Raw genomic sequence first — 13,848 nt, 5'->3', positions numbered from 1 at the left:
AAACAGGAGGTGGTTATAGTGGCTAAAAGAATCTCTTTCTCAATCTGTACATTTAGGTTCAAACCTAGCTCTGTGTGGCTGAAAGTTTAGCAGGTAACATAGCTCTGAAATGCAGCGCTGTCTACTGTCTATGCTTTCATGTTAAAACCATAGGAGATGTATATTTTATCATAAGGGAGTAAACATTCTAACTAATGGTGAGACAACGGCAAGTGATTTCCTCGTTCAGACCTGAGTGAAGTTCTTTTATACCCTGCCTCCGCCTCCGTGTCCACCACGCTCGCAGGCAGGAACTAACTGTATTGTATTTTATTTACTTAGTGCCACGAGGTGGACCAAGAAATCTGAGAGTCTTTGGGGAGACAACCAATAGCCTGTCTGTGGCCTGGGATCATGCCGATGGGCCAGTTCAGCAATACAGAATCATTTATTCTCCCACTGTGGGTGATCCGATTGATGAATATGTGAGTCCAGTTCTCATTTATCTGAGCATTTTGTAATCTCTTACTTGGTTGGAAGGTGAAATTCAGCTTTCTTCTTTAGGAGTGCGCTGTGATTACAGCTGAGTCCTTCACTCCTGTGTGGCAGTCACATTTTATGACTTTCTCCGACATGATACTGGGACCACCCAAATGTGCCTGGTGTGGCCTCCCACATCACAGAGAATCAATGTCTTTGGGCTCATTTCTGTTCTAAAGACGTTGAAAAATTGGCTTATCTCATGAAATGGGTGTCTAACCACCTAATTATACCACAGGAACTAAATCTAGTGAAACATGATATCTATTATTCTGAGCTGCCTAAATTAATATTCAAATGATGTGACTATCCAAATCCTATCCTTTCTTTAAATCTAATTCCTCTACAAGGTTTCCCTTAAATATTTCAGTGCTAATTTAGCTCTCTTTTCTCTAAATGTAGCAATTTTCAGTACACTTTGGTTTTGGAATATACATGCTCTCATATTAATTACAAACTGGTTTCTTTTTTTTTTTGGTGAGGAAGATTGGCCCTGAGCTAACATCTGTTGCCAATCTTTCTTTTTTTGCTCGAGGAAGATTGTCACGGAGCTAACATCTGTGCCGGGCTTCCTCTATTTTGTATAGGGGATGCCACCACGGCATGGCTTGATGAACAGTGCGTAGGTCCACATCCAGGATCTGAACTTGTGAACCCCGGGCCACCAAAGTGGAGTGTGGGAACTTAACCACTATGCCACCGGGCCAGCCCCAATTTCAAACTTTCTGAATGTCAAATTTTGTCCCTCTAGAGCCAGAACAGGTTTCCTGTAGCTTCCTCGTGGCCCTCACTATGTGTATCCGCTTGTTGCGGATGGAAAAGCTCACCACTTTCTTTACAGTTTAGTGATTAATTGTGTGATGGGTTAGTAGAAGATGACACAAAATGTTGATTGTAAAGCAGTTAAGTCTGTGGTTTTCAACAATTTTGCCGCGTATATCCTCTTTGATCATTCTCCCTCCATTATCCCCATGTTACAAAATATTTCCTCTACTTGAACTTGATATATTAAGCTTTAATTCAAGCCCCCATTTTTATTAACCAGAAACACATGTAACTTTCATTTAGCGTTTCTGATCCAAATGAGATAAGCAGTATTAACACTTAGTTTGCCAAAGCAAAGCAGCTCACGCTTAGCGTTTATTCAGCCTTGACACAGGCAGATACACAATTTCCCTCCCCTTTCTGAAAACATAAAAAATATAATTTCTTCCCTCAATTCACCATTTGTAATCCAGGACTCTGTGCTGGGAATCACTGGCATAAGTGGTGCGCGCTGTTTGTAGGAGCAAAGCATAGGGTGGGGCGAGCGATCGGTTCATTCCCTCTTCACCGAAGTAGTTGAATGTATTGTCCATTTCCTCTTTTTCACCTAATTAGTATCAGCCAAATGGATGTCCTTGAGGGCAGAAACTGAGTCCATTTTTGCTCACCAGTGTATACCCAGCAGCTGGTACCGTGCTCCGCCCACGGTGGGTACATGGTCCGTGTTGTTGAAGGAGGATGTGAAAATGTAACACTTCGGCTGAGGGGGAAGAGCCCCCTACGGCCGAGTGTGCGGTGCTCAGTCAAGTGTCCTGAGAGTGTAGGTGCTGCCTCTCAGCCCTACCATTTCCTTGAGAGACGCTACATCACAATGTCACAACGCTGGGAAGCGGCTCTTCTGGAATTTGAGCCCAGATCTGACTCTAAAACCCTTCTCCTACAGTTTGCCCGGCCGTGAGCATTGTGCAACAGAAAGAAAATACCAAGAAACCATTACTGTTTGTGGAAATACATAAAACAATATTGTCTTTTGACCTGGAAGTCCTCTAGCTGATAGTAAATTTAAATGTACTTCCCCTGCAGACAACAGTCCCAGGCAGAAGAAATAATGTAATTCTGCAGCCCCTACAATCTGATACTCCATATAAAATTACTGTTATTGCTGTTTACGAAGATGGAGATGGTGGCCATCTAATAGGAAATGGAAGAACTGGTAAATGTCATACTTTTTATAATCTTCGCCTTTTGTCTTTACCAATGCATCTCAAATACTACGTTAATACTGTATTAACATTTATATTAGACAATGAATTTTGTCAAAATTACAGAACTGACTTTTAACTTTTTAAAGGTTCACTAAAAAAAGAAAAAGGAGACAAAAATCTATATATTTTGCTTTGCTCAAGACAGTTTTGTTTCTCCTTGGGAAAACCATTGCATGTGCTCTGAATACTGTTTTCCTTTGTGTGGTATCAGTTAAGGCTGAGCTGTTAACTCAGTCAGTTTAGTATCAGCAAAAAACACTCCATCACGAAAGAATCTTAAGTTATAAAGAAGCAAGATGATTCATAATCACGTTCTATCTTTACAAATTTAGCTTTTTAAAGTATTTTTTCTATTATGCCAGGTAATTTACAAAGAATTACCAATGTTTGGGCCTCTTTTCTAGCTTACGCTGGTGGCAGTTTTTCACGGTTTAGAGAAAAGTTCCCCCAAGTTGGTTGCTCACTGGAGCCACCTGAGGAGCTTTAACAAACGCTCCTGCCTCGGTGGCCCCCCTCCTCCCCTCCCCCCTCCCCCCCCTCCCCTCCCCCTCCTCCCCCTCCCCCCTCCCGGAGATACGGGGGTGACGGGGCGGAGGCGTGGCCTCGACTGCTTGCGTTCTCACGTGCAGCCAAGGTCGACCGTAACTGGTTTAGACAAAGGCAGGCTGGGCTGTAGGTCCCAGTTCTGTGGCTGGTAAATATTGGCATTCCTCTTTTCCACTTCATTCGGCAAAAATCCACCTAAGTAGCATGATTTCAGGTTCTTTGCTACCCTCAGTTGCCCAGACTCTTGGTGCTGACGCGATCTTGACAGCATTACAGAACTCGGGAGCAGCGATGTTTGAAAGCTCCTAAGAGGAAGGCAGGAATAGAGTTGTTTCAGCTCAGTCTGTCAAGGCTGGGGACTGCTATGTTTATCGATACCTGTGTCTACAGGCCCGACGAGTCGGCGGGACTCAGCTTAATGACTCACGATGATTTCAATTTAACAGCTGCCCATTTTCCGTGTTCCCTCAGATTTTAGAATAGATTTGGGTACCCTTCTAGGGAAAAGGGCATATTTTAGAATTTTGTGCTTATCAAAAAATATAAAAGATCTTGAATTGGCCAAGAAGGGCCAAAGCCATTTCTATTTTCTCTTGTGAAAACAGTTTTTTGAGTTGAATTCTTTATTTGTGAAATGCTATGAATAATAACTCAGTGACTACTTAGGATGCTCCATGAAAGCATTGATTCCATAGGGAGTAGAGCGGGACAGGCTTGAGGATTCACTCTGGGTTCTTCTGGTGGAGGGGAGAACGGAGGTGGGAAAGAACATTGTTTTAGTCGCTGGCTAACTGTGTGGTCTTGGGCAAATCATATCTTATTTATGTAATAAGGTGATTGTATTAGATAGTCTTTAAGTTGCTTTTTGGCTTTAACAATCTGTAATCTATAAAATTCTAAAAATGATATGCGATATCTATTATTTTCTGTAATTCTGCATTATATAACATGCCAGCTCTGGAAATCACGAGTTCCTGAGTCCGTTTGAACTTGGAAAGCTGCTAGGCTTTTTGCTGAACATTTCAATGTCTTTTAATTGTTTTCTAGATCAGGACATTATGGGATATTATTAAATTGCTCTCATGGGACTGCACTATCAATTCTCATAATCAATACTCATAAAGTTCTGTGCTGCCCTTGTGTGTCGATGAAAGGTCAGTAAAATGTGGCAATATTTGTTTGCAGTGGGACTACTTCCACCTCAGAACATCCACATTTCTGATGAATGGTATACGAGATTCAGGGTATCCTGGGATCCTTCACCCTCCCCGGTTCTTGGATATAAAATCGTGTATAAGCCAGCGGGTAAGAAAGCACTTTTATCATCATAAAAATGCACTGGAGAGTTATTTGTCTTTGAGGTTGCTCTTTATCACATCTCTATAATTAGATTTTCTTGATAGTTCAGCTATCACATTGCCTTCTCCCACTAGAGGTAATATTTCTGGAAACAACGTTTAAGTCAATGGTCTAAAGTACCATTGCTACTGTGGGTGTAGATGAGACTCTCATTAATTTGCATGATTCAGAGTTTGACCTAGTCCATAAAATTACACAAATGGAATCTGTGTGTGTGCAGACATCCTATGTTATGATTGTGAAATAATGCATGCTTAATCAATATAAATTTATATATTTTTCCAGTTATGTCAAGGTATTATTCCATTTTGAGCATGTGTATTTTAGTTTATTCATGACAGGCTTGTCAACTTTGCATTAACATTTCCACCTATGAATATCACTTTGATTAAATTATGCTCTTTGTTTCCACGTTCTGTCCATATGCTTAGGCAAATGGAAGAAAAATGTTCTTTGTACCAAACTTGCTAGGGTATTTCCATGCACCCAGGAAGGGTGTGAATTAGAAAAAAATAAAGGAGAGAGGGCAAGAGAAAGGAAAGGTGAGCCTGTATAAGAAGCGGAGAGAAAATTTAAAGGAGGAGGATGTGTTGGTAACTGAGGACCTTCCGTAATCAAACTTGTGGCATGAGGTCTGAGATAGACGTTCTTAAATCATCTCTACAGCAAACTGGAAAAATGTTAATTGGGCATCTACTATGTGCAAAGCACTCTGCTGGCACGGTGGGGCTTAGAGAGGAGGCTTGCAGTCCAGGGTAGTTGACCGTGTGATGGATTCAGTCATTAAAGGAGCAGTGGTTACGCACCTGCTACTGTCTATGCTCTAGGAATAAGAGGGTGACGAGTCCAGTCTCTGCCTGTAGTTTCGTCTTCACCACATAACACAGCATGTGCTGCTGTGAGCAATGCTTAAGGGACTATGGAATTAGCGCTGTTCACACTATCACTTGAGTATCAGCTATTTGATTTTAAGAAAAATTTGAGACCGGTTATGGCATATTTCTGTGTATTTTTGTGATTGTCATTAAAGGTTCCAACGAGCCCATGGAAGTTTTCGTTGGAGAAGTGACGTCATACACGTTACACAATCTCGACCCCAGTACCACCTACGACGTGAATGTCTATGCTCAGTACGATTCTGGACTCAGCGTCCCCCTGACGGATCAAGGCACCACATGTGAGTCTTGGACCTTTTCATGGTCGTACGAAAAAGTCTAGTACCAGTTACCAGGTCAGCCTGTTTTAATTTTCTTTCTTTTTAACGTATGCATGTTTCCTCAGCGTTAAGTAGGTGGCCCTTTTGTGTCCAGCTAAACCAATATATAAATAATATAATCGAGCATACAAAAAATGAATATGATATTTTTATTTCTCATAAAATATATTTTGAATTTTGAAAGATAAAAATTATAGAAATTATCATCCATGAATGAGCTGTAAAATTAGAGTTGAGGTGCTCTGTAGTTTTTTGACATTTGATGTTAAAATATGTATTACCTAAATGCATTGATTTCAATGAAAGTTTTCACAGAAATGCCGTGAATCTTGACTTGGCCCTCAGATTTTATAGTCACCACGTGCTTTAATAACTATTTAAAGACTTAGCAGGTTGCCTTTCAGGAAAATTTCTTATTATTTTCCACAAGACGTCTTTGACGTTTGCGGCGTTGAGAGGGACTGTGTGGATTTCCTCCCCTTTTAGGTCAGGGTGGAGAGGAAGGTATGCTTTGGCTGCACCACATTTTCGCGTATATTTCTTATAAGGAGACATAGTAAGACTTTAGACATTTTTTTTTTTCAGCCACAGTGCAAGTTCTAAAATTGTGTTATGATTAAAAGTATGCTTTTTTGCTTTTATTTACGAAGTAAACTTCTTTCTTTCTTTTGTAGTATATTTAAATGTGACAGATCTGAAAACCGACCAGATTGGCTGGGATACCTTCTGTGTTAGATGGTCACCTCACCGGGCAGCCACCTCCTACAGGCTGAAACTCAGCCCTGCAGATGGTACGTGTGCAAGAAATGAGGTGGAGGTGACAGGAGCAACACTTTAAACTCCAGTAAAGAAGATGCCATTTTGTTTATAAAAGGATATATAAAACTGTCTTTAAATATAGTTGATGATGACACTGGCATTTTCCTATTGTCATAATCAGGAACGAGAGGACAAGAAATTACAGTGCGTGGATCAGAAACCAGTCACTGCTTCACTGGCCTTTCACCAGACACTGACTATGGTGTCACTGTTTTTGTGCAGACACCAAATCTCGAGGGACCAGGTGTCTCTGTCAGAGAACATACCAGTAAGTTTTTGAGTAATCTGGAAAGTCTCTGTAAGGCTTCGGAGCAGAATGCTTTAGGTGTGGGAGACTGACGCGACCCCTGTGTAGGCACTTCTCCCTAGGGCAGCAGCAATGATGTAATGATGACAGGTTCCTGAAGGTGGAGTCTATTGCTGGTGCAGGACCTTTATCTGCAGCAAATTCATGTTGCCCCTGTTCCAGAGTTGGTGCCATTTTAAAGAAAGGGCTAAAAGAGGGAGATATGGCTCTGGCCGACAGTGAGAAGGTGGCTGTGCATCCATGTTAGTGACTTTTACTCACGTGACCCTATCTGAAGGCCTTACCTTTGTCGTTTGACTCTCAGCTTTGCTTTCTGCAGCTGTAGTCACCGTCGAATGACTACTAATAATGCCAAGTTTGGATAAAATAGAGTTCCCAGTATGTCAGTGCAATGAGACTCGATTCGTTATCAAGGACTTAAATTGCTCTTACAATTTACTTTCTATGATATGAAATGTGCACCTGTTGTGTTTTTCTAATTAGTCCTTTTTAATTCTAGCCGTAAAACCAACAGAGGCACCTACGGAGCCGCCCACCCCTCCTCCACCGCCCACCATCCCGCCGGCCCGCGAGGGTGCGTACAGCGACGGCACACAGCGTGCCGCGGGGGGAGCGGGGGGTTTGTAGCCTTCTTACTACGCAGCCTGTACATCCTTTACAACTGATACGTAATGTTTCTGATTCATTATTCTTGCTGAAGAGTTTCTAGATTAAAAGAAAAGATTACCAGTGACTTATTCTTCTCCCCCTCCAGGCAGATTTTGGTATGAATACAATCAGTCACAAACTAGTCCAGCTCTTCAGTTGGAAGTCTGTTTCCTCAGTTTTGCAGATTAATACTTTACATAGTCCGTAGACCCTTGGTGGGCATTTCTCTCCGCTGGCTGCTGGCATCAGCAGGCACTGTGGACCTTTTTGGCTGCATCTGCCACCTAGCCTGGGGTCTTTGGCGTTGGGGATACCTGGCTTCTGACCTGGGAAGTGCCCTGGATTACAGAAAGCTAAAAAACTTCCATTCACCAAAGTTTGAGACATAATTGTCACCTGCACTAAAGTGGGAAAAAGTCACACTGAGCTGTACTGGTCTCTCAGTAATTTGGGGCAATTCTCAGTGCTTTATCAAATTAAGTTTAAGCTAATTAATTCCACATTCTGTTTCCAGCATTTAAGTGAAAGCATTTCAGATTTTAAAATATTTTTCATTTATCTAAGAAGGCTCTAGAGTGCTACAACTTTATTAAACCTATTAGATAAGTAAAATTAAAAGTTAAAAGTGTATTATTATGGGGTAAAATAATAATATTAGAAGGTAAAATAGTAATGAGTTTCTTTAAATTAGACTGTTGAAAGAAACTCAGTAAATAATCTTGGCTTAAAAACATGTTAAGGGGCCGGCCCTATGGTGTAGTGATTAAATTTGGCGTGCTCCACTTCAGGGAGCCTGGGTTCGCAGGTTTGGATCCCAGGCACTGACCTACGCTACTCTGCTCGTCAGCCGTGCTGTGGGGTGACCCACATGCAAAATAGAGGAAGATTGGCAACAGACGTTAGCTCAGGGGGAATCTTCCTCTGCAAAAAAGTTTAAAAAAGTTTTTTAAAAACCTGTTAAGATGTTTTTCTTAATAGATTTTATTTTTTAGAGCAATTTTAGGTTCACAGCAAAATTGAGCTGAAAGTACAGAGAATTCCCATGTTTACCCTGTCCCCTACATGCCCAGCCTTGCCCACTATCAATATCCAACACCAGAGTGGTACATTCGTTACAATCCGTGAGCTGACATTGACATGTCATTATCAGCCACAGTCCATAGTTTATATTAGGGTTCACTGTTGGTGCTGTATATTCTGCATGTTAAATTTTTATACACTAAAATTTTGTTAATTTTTTTTTAGCCTCCAAGTCTGAAAATTCAAATCAAAGACATTTCTTTATTTTATTCCCTGCCTTTCCTCCCTCTGTATGATTCTAGTGGCCTAATTTAAAATAAAACACACCTTATTTGCACCAAATCTTTGATAATTTATACAAAAATCTCCAAACCCACTGATGGCTGTTCTTAAGTTTGGGACACCATTGATTTCCATCTGATTTCCTTCTCGTCTATTGTTTGAAGCTACTTAAAGAGTTCCATGAGGAAAGAGCGTATATTCGCATAATGATCTAAAGAGAAGGAATAATTCTAGAGCAGAGATGGAGGGCCAGTTAGAGTAGTGCTTCTCAGACACGATTGTGCACATGAGTCGTCTGGGCACCTGGTTATTGCTGATCTGATCCGAGGAGTCTGGAGTAGGGCCTGGGATCCTGCATTTCTAAGAAGTTCCCAGGCGATGCGGTTGCTGCTGAACCACAGTTTGAACAGTGAGGTGTTAGACTACCTCTCTCAGTTATGTGATTTCATTTGAATGAAAGAACTTATGAGATTTGGGGCTTCCTCTGTTTTTTTTTTCTCCCTAGTATGCAAAGGGGCCAAGGCAGATATTGTATTTTTGACTGATGCCTCCTGGAGTATCGGGGATGATAATTTTAACAAAGTTGTCAAATTCATCTTCAATACCGTGGGAGCATTTGATGAAATCAGTCCTGCAGGAATTCAGGTGGGTGTCGTTTCACAGGTGGCTGTTCATTTCTGATGTCTTGCTATTTCCTTTGACTTCTCTTTTTTAGTAGAAAGACTTTTCACTATAGACTATGTTTTGACTTTTGTTATTTGCTATTTTCTCTACACATGTATTTTTGGAAAGGAGTTGGTGTAAGTGATAAATAGAAAAATAAATATTCCTGTAGGTATTCTCTTGGCTAGATGCTACTTCTGCTGAAGAGTTTAGGAGGTTCTGATTCTAACTTCCTGCTTAAAACGTCCAACAATGATACATTTCCATAAAAGGTCATCTAATGTTCTGAAAAATAAATGTGTTGTGATTGTCAGTGCCCGTTAAGTCAGAGGCTTCAGAAATGAATAGTGACTGGAGTGGGTGTGTGGGACCCAGCTACTCCCTCTGTCGTGACATTGCAGATATTACCTTCACCAGAAGAATGGCCGTTATTGACTCAGAGGGATTTCATTTGTTTTCTTAAAATGAAAACTACCAAGAATCTTGCTGTGCAGTCATGCCAAACTTTTCATTTCACTAGAGTAGGAACTTATAGAAGTTTATCCTTCCGTGAGAGGACTCAAAGAGTAATTAATTTCTTAGCTCTAACCTGCCAGAGAAGCTGGGTCTCTCCTCCGCAACTCCCAGCATACTGCTGGACTGAAGGCAGTGGTCCAATGGCTCTGGGCTATTTCTGAGTGTCTCCCCAGACCCCTCCGGGAATCTGACTAAAGCCATTGTTAACTGCTTCTTGTGTTCTGCAGCCTTGAAGACCCACTTCAAATTCTACCCTTTCTGGGGAGGCTTCCCTGATAGCTTTAGGCGTACCTGACTCTGAGTCTATGTTGCTGTTACAGCAAGTATCACTTTTTATTGTGATGATTTGTACAACTCTCTTCTCTCTAAATCATTGACTCCTAAGGCAAGAGACTGTATTGCATTATTATTTTTTCAAAGTCTCTTCTTTCCTTCCCCATTCCTCTTGGTGAGTTTTTCCTCTTTATTTTTCCATTTTGTGCTTCTTCATTGTGGCATCTTAGAGACATTACGTAAACAAGAGATTTTGACATCAACCACAAATAACTTCGTAAACAAATCATGTCTTCTTCTGTGGAATAGTACTTTATGGAATATACTAAATTTCAAATCCCAAGCAATCCTGTGGATGTTGTTCTAACCCAAGAAGAGTAAAAAATCAGGCTAATTATATTCTTAGTTTAATGTGTCAACAACTAAGCCATTTTTTTATCCTTTTAAAAATTAAAATTTCTAACAAAAAATCTTAAAAAATAGCTACAGTATTTTATGAACTTCTTCTGTGTGCTAGTTGCTTTGTATAGGTGATTACTAATCCTTAAAATAACCCTAGAAAGTAAGTGTAATTGTCTCCCTTTTACTGATAAGGAAGTCGGAGCTGGGGGACGTGGGGCAGTTGCCCAGCGTCACACGGCTGTGACCTGGGAGAGCCGGGATTTGAGCCCAGTGAATCCTGACTACAAGGCCTGTTAACCTTTACACTAAATAAAACTGCCACCGAGTTTGTGATGAGTGCTGAGTATTATCACAATGTGACATTTTTATATTACTATGAAGAATGGATGTAGTCAGCGAGAAGGAGTAATTGGCTGAGAACCAATTGCTTAGCCAATATTTGTGTTCAAAATGGTGTGTTCTCATATCTTATCCTGGGGTCTCACTGCTCTCCAACTTCACCTATCCCTTCCTACATCCTAGAGAAAGGAATCATATGAATACAGCGCACTTACATTATTAACATCAATTATTGGCAATTTCATTGAAGATTAGAATCTAGAGAATTTAATGAGAAACAGTAGTCAGTGTTATAGTATTCTCTATAAAGAGCTTATACAGTTCTACAGGATCTGAGACACTTCTTTTTCCCATTCTGCAGCTAGAGGAATCACTGAAAAACTGAAATATAAAAAGAGATGCCTTACCCTCACCACCAAACCACATTCCCTTTCAGGTCTCATTTGTGCAGTACAGTGATGAAGTCAAGTCTGAGTTCAAGCTGAACACGTACAACGACAAGGCCCTTGCCCTTGGGGCCCTCCAGAATATTAGGTACAGAGGAGGAAACACAAGAACAGGTACAGTTAATCAGAGCACAGGGAGACATTCACTCTCCGAGGCATTTGGAGTGGCGGAGCGTGAGTGGACCATCTCACTCTGATATTCAGGGTCTTATCAGTTGGGGTTGACAAATGGCATTTCGATAGTTTTCACTGAGGTGACACTAAAATGTCCCATGTCACACTCTATAGGCAAGGCTCTCACATTTATCAAGGAGAAGGTCTTGACCTGGGAGAGCGGCATGAGAAAGAATGTCCCCAAAGTGCTGGTTGTGGTCACGGATGGTCGGTCACAGGATGAAGTCAAGAAGGCGGCTTTGGTCATCCAGCAGTCAGGTAAGCAGAGGCATGAAGCTGATGCCTGGGGATTGCACCCCCTTATTTTAACAGTTTTAAATGTTCAAGAATCATTGCAAAAAGCCAAAATTGCCGATTTTACTTTATTGTTCCTGCTTTACTCTGTACTCCATAGCTTATAATGTTAGTTTATATTTAATTATGGAATGGTTTGGAATTGCTCAAAAATGATATGGTGTATTCTTTGTATAAGATGTGACTCAGGATCTGTCAAAGAGCAAACCTAACTTCCCCATAGTGGCTGGCAGGCGACAGAATGCAATACTGGGAGGATCCTAGAGCAGGCTTCCTGCCGCAGCAGAAGTGGATCTTGATGCTGGTTGTATCCAAGGAGAAACACAGGGAAGCCTTTACCTTTAGCACATCCTTGAAGATGATTCTTTGGCTAAAATTATGAGTCATGATTAATGCTAAGGCGTGCTGTCTTTTTTCAGTAGAGGCTGTTCTTTGCACTGATCTTTTAATAAATTGTTGTACTTTGTACATTATGTACTTTGAGCAGATTTCTGCATATTTTGGGCTCTTAGTTGATTTAATTTTGGGATTATGAATGCTTCCTCAAGCTACCTTACTTATATCTAATTCCTTATATCGTCTGTTTTTTCTGCTTTCAAATTAAGCTTTTGGAGTGAAGACTTTGTTTATTTGTTAGCCTATATAAATGACAGTTTATTGCTAGTGGGAAGGAGTTGTAGATACCATTTTGAAAGTAGCCAAAGTGTTGCCTTTGAGCCAGAATTTGCTAAGAAAATCAGTTTCAAGAACTCATATTTTATAATGAGCCCATTCTTGGTTTCTGAGTCACCTAAGCTTGAAAAGTTAATGGTGCCTAAGAGAGCTGCAGAAGTCATGGGTATATTAGGACTGCAGGTCTGTGGAAGGAGATGTGCACCTCATTGGGTCTTTCTGCTATTAAAATGTTCATCTTTTAATTGTTAGGATTTTATTTTAAGAAACCTAATTAATTGAGCTTTACAAACCAGAAAATAGGAAGACCTGGAAAAAGTACGTATTCATTAAAGAGAGTTTATATCAATTAGAAGGATTTGCTGCATACACTGAGAAAATACAGCATCATTTCTGATAACATTTTATTTTGAATAGTTTAAACAACAAAGGATGGAAAAAGCGATATGTAACTCACGCTGTAAACACTGCTCTGCAGGGTTCAGTGTCTTTGTAGTTGGTGTGGCTGACGTTGACTACAATGAGCTTGCCAACATTGCCAGCAAACCAAGTGAAAGGCATGTGTTCATTGTGGATGACTTTGAGTCTTTTGAGAAGATTGAGGACAATCTCATTACCTTTGTCTGTGAAACTGCCACTTCAAGTAAGTCATGGTCCAAGTGGATCTATAATCTCACTTGTTTTGAAAAATAACTACTTAGTGGATAATTCCCTGTCCTATATGGGGTCAGGTCTGTGCATAAATAGATCCTGGGCAGTCACTTGAGAACCTGATGAATCATCGTTCCTATTGAGATCATGCTAAATGTGTGCTTGTCAGAGGTCCATTTTTAGCCTTGAAGATGTAATATTCCTTGTATGGAAATAAAGTGTTTTAATATATCCTATTCCCACCATCCCAATGCTATGACATTTGAGTAAATTAATCTTCAGCTTTGAAATGCATTAATAGAAGCGATTCTGTGAGATGCAGGTTTCCCTATTAGTAATCAATTGGTATTTGTTCCATCAACAACCGTGCTTCAAGGGAGCAACGAAAAAACTGACTTGTGCTGTGTGCTCCATAGCAATTCACTTGGTTCTTATTTGTTTGTTTGGGGTGTACATTTTTCTTGTTATAACAAGACCTCAAGTTTGGCTTTCAAAATACAGTGAAAGACCAAAGATTGATTATTTAAGTCAACTTATCCTCTTCCCCATCCAGGAGCACCCATTCTTGGGGTATTAGATTATGCAGACAGTTATGTGGCTAGTCTAGACCCCTGATCCTATGCAGGGCTCTACTTTCCAAGTCTTATATTTCCCTCTGTTAAACATAGTATT

The 13,848-nt window shown here is 40.5% G+C and overlaps 1 protein-coding gene across 6 annotated transcripts in view; it reads left to right on the top strand.

Moving 5' to 3' along the window:
- COL12A1 (collagen type XII alpha 1 chain) overlaps window positions 1–13,848 on the top strand; it is a 108,519-nt gene that overhangs the window by 64,301 nt on the left and 30,370 nt on the right. For all 6 annotated transcript variants that reach the window (XM_070558956.1, XM_070558954.1, XM_070558952.1 and 3 more), the window contains 11 exons: window positions 322–464; window positions 2,368–2,497; window positions 4,281–4,400; window positions 5,485–5,631; window positions 6,345–6,461; window positions 6,611–6,757; window positions 7,296–7,370; window positions 9,252–9,391; window positions 11,376–11,499; window positions 11,674–11,817; window positions 13,004–13,168. In XM_070558956.1, coding sequence (XP_070415057.1) covers window positions 322–464; window positions 2,368–2,497; window positions 4,281–4,400; window positions 5,485–5,631; window positions 6,345–6,461; window positions 6,611–6,757; window positions 7,296–7,370; window positions 9,252–9,391; window positions 11,376–11,499; window positions 11,674–11,817; window positions 13,004–13,168 — 1,452 coding nt within the window. The remainder of the gene's footprint in view (window positions 1–321; window positions 465–2,367; window positions 2,498–4,280; window positions 4,401–5,484; window positions 5,632–6,344; window positions 6,462–6,610; window positions 6,758–7,295; window positions 7,371–9,251; window positions 9,392–11,375; window positions 11,500–11,673; window positions 11,818–13,003; window positions 13,169–13,848) is intronic.

Source organism: Equus przewalskii, chromosome 9 (assembly GCF_037783145.1).
Source record: "Equus przewalskii isolate Varuska chromosome 9, EquPr2, whole genome shotgun sequence".
In the NCBI taxonomy this organism is placed as follows: domain Eukaryota; kingdom Metazoa; phylum Chordata; class Mammalia; order Perissodactyla; family Equidae; genus Equus; species Equus przewalskii.
The sequence above is the reverse complement of the archived record's forward strand: the minus strand, read 5'-3'. Positions and strand labels throughout refer to the sequence as shown.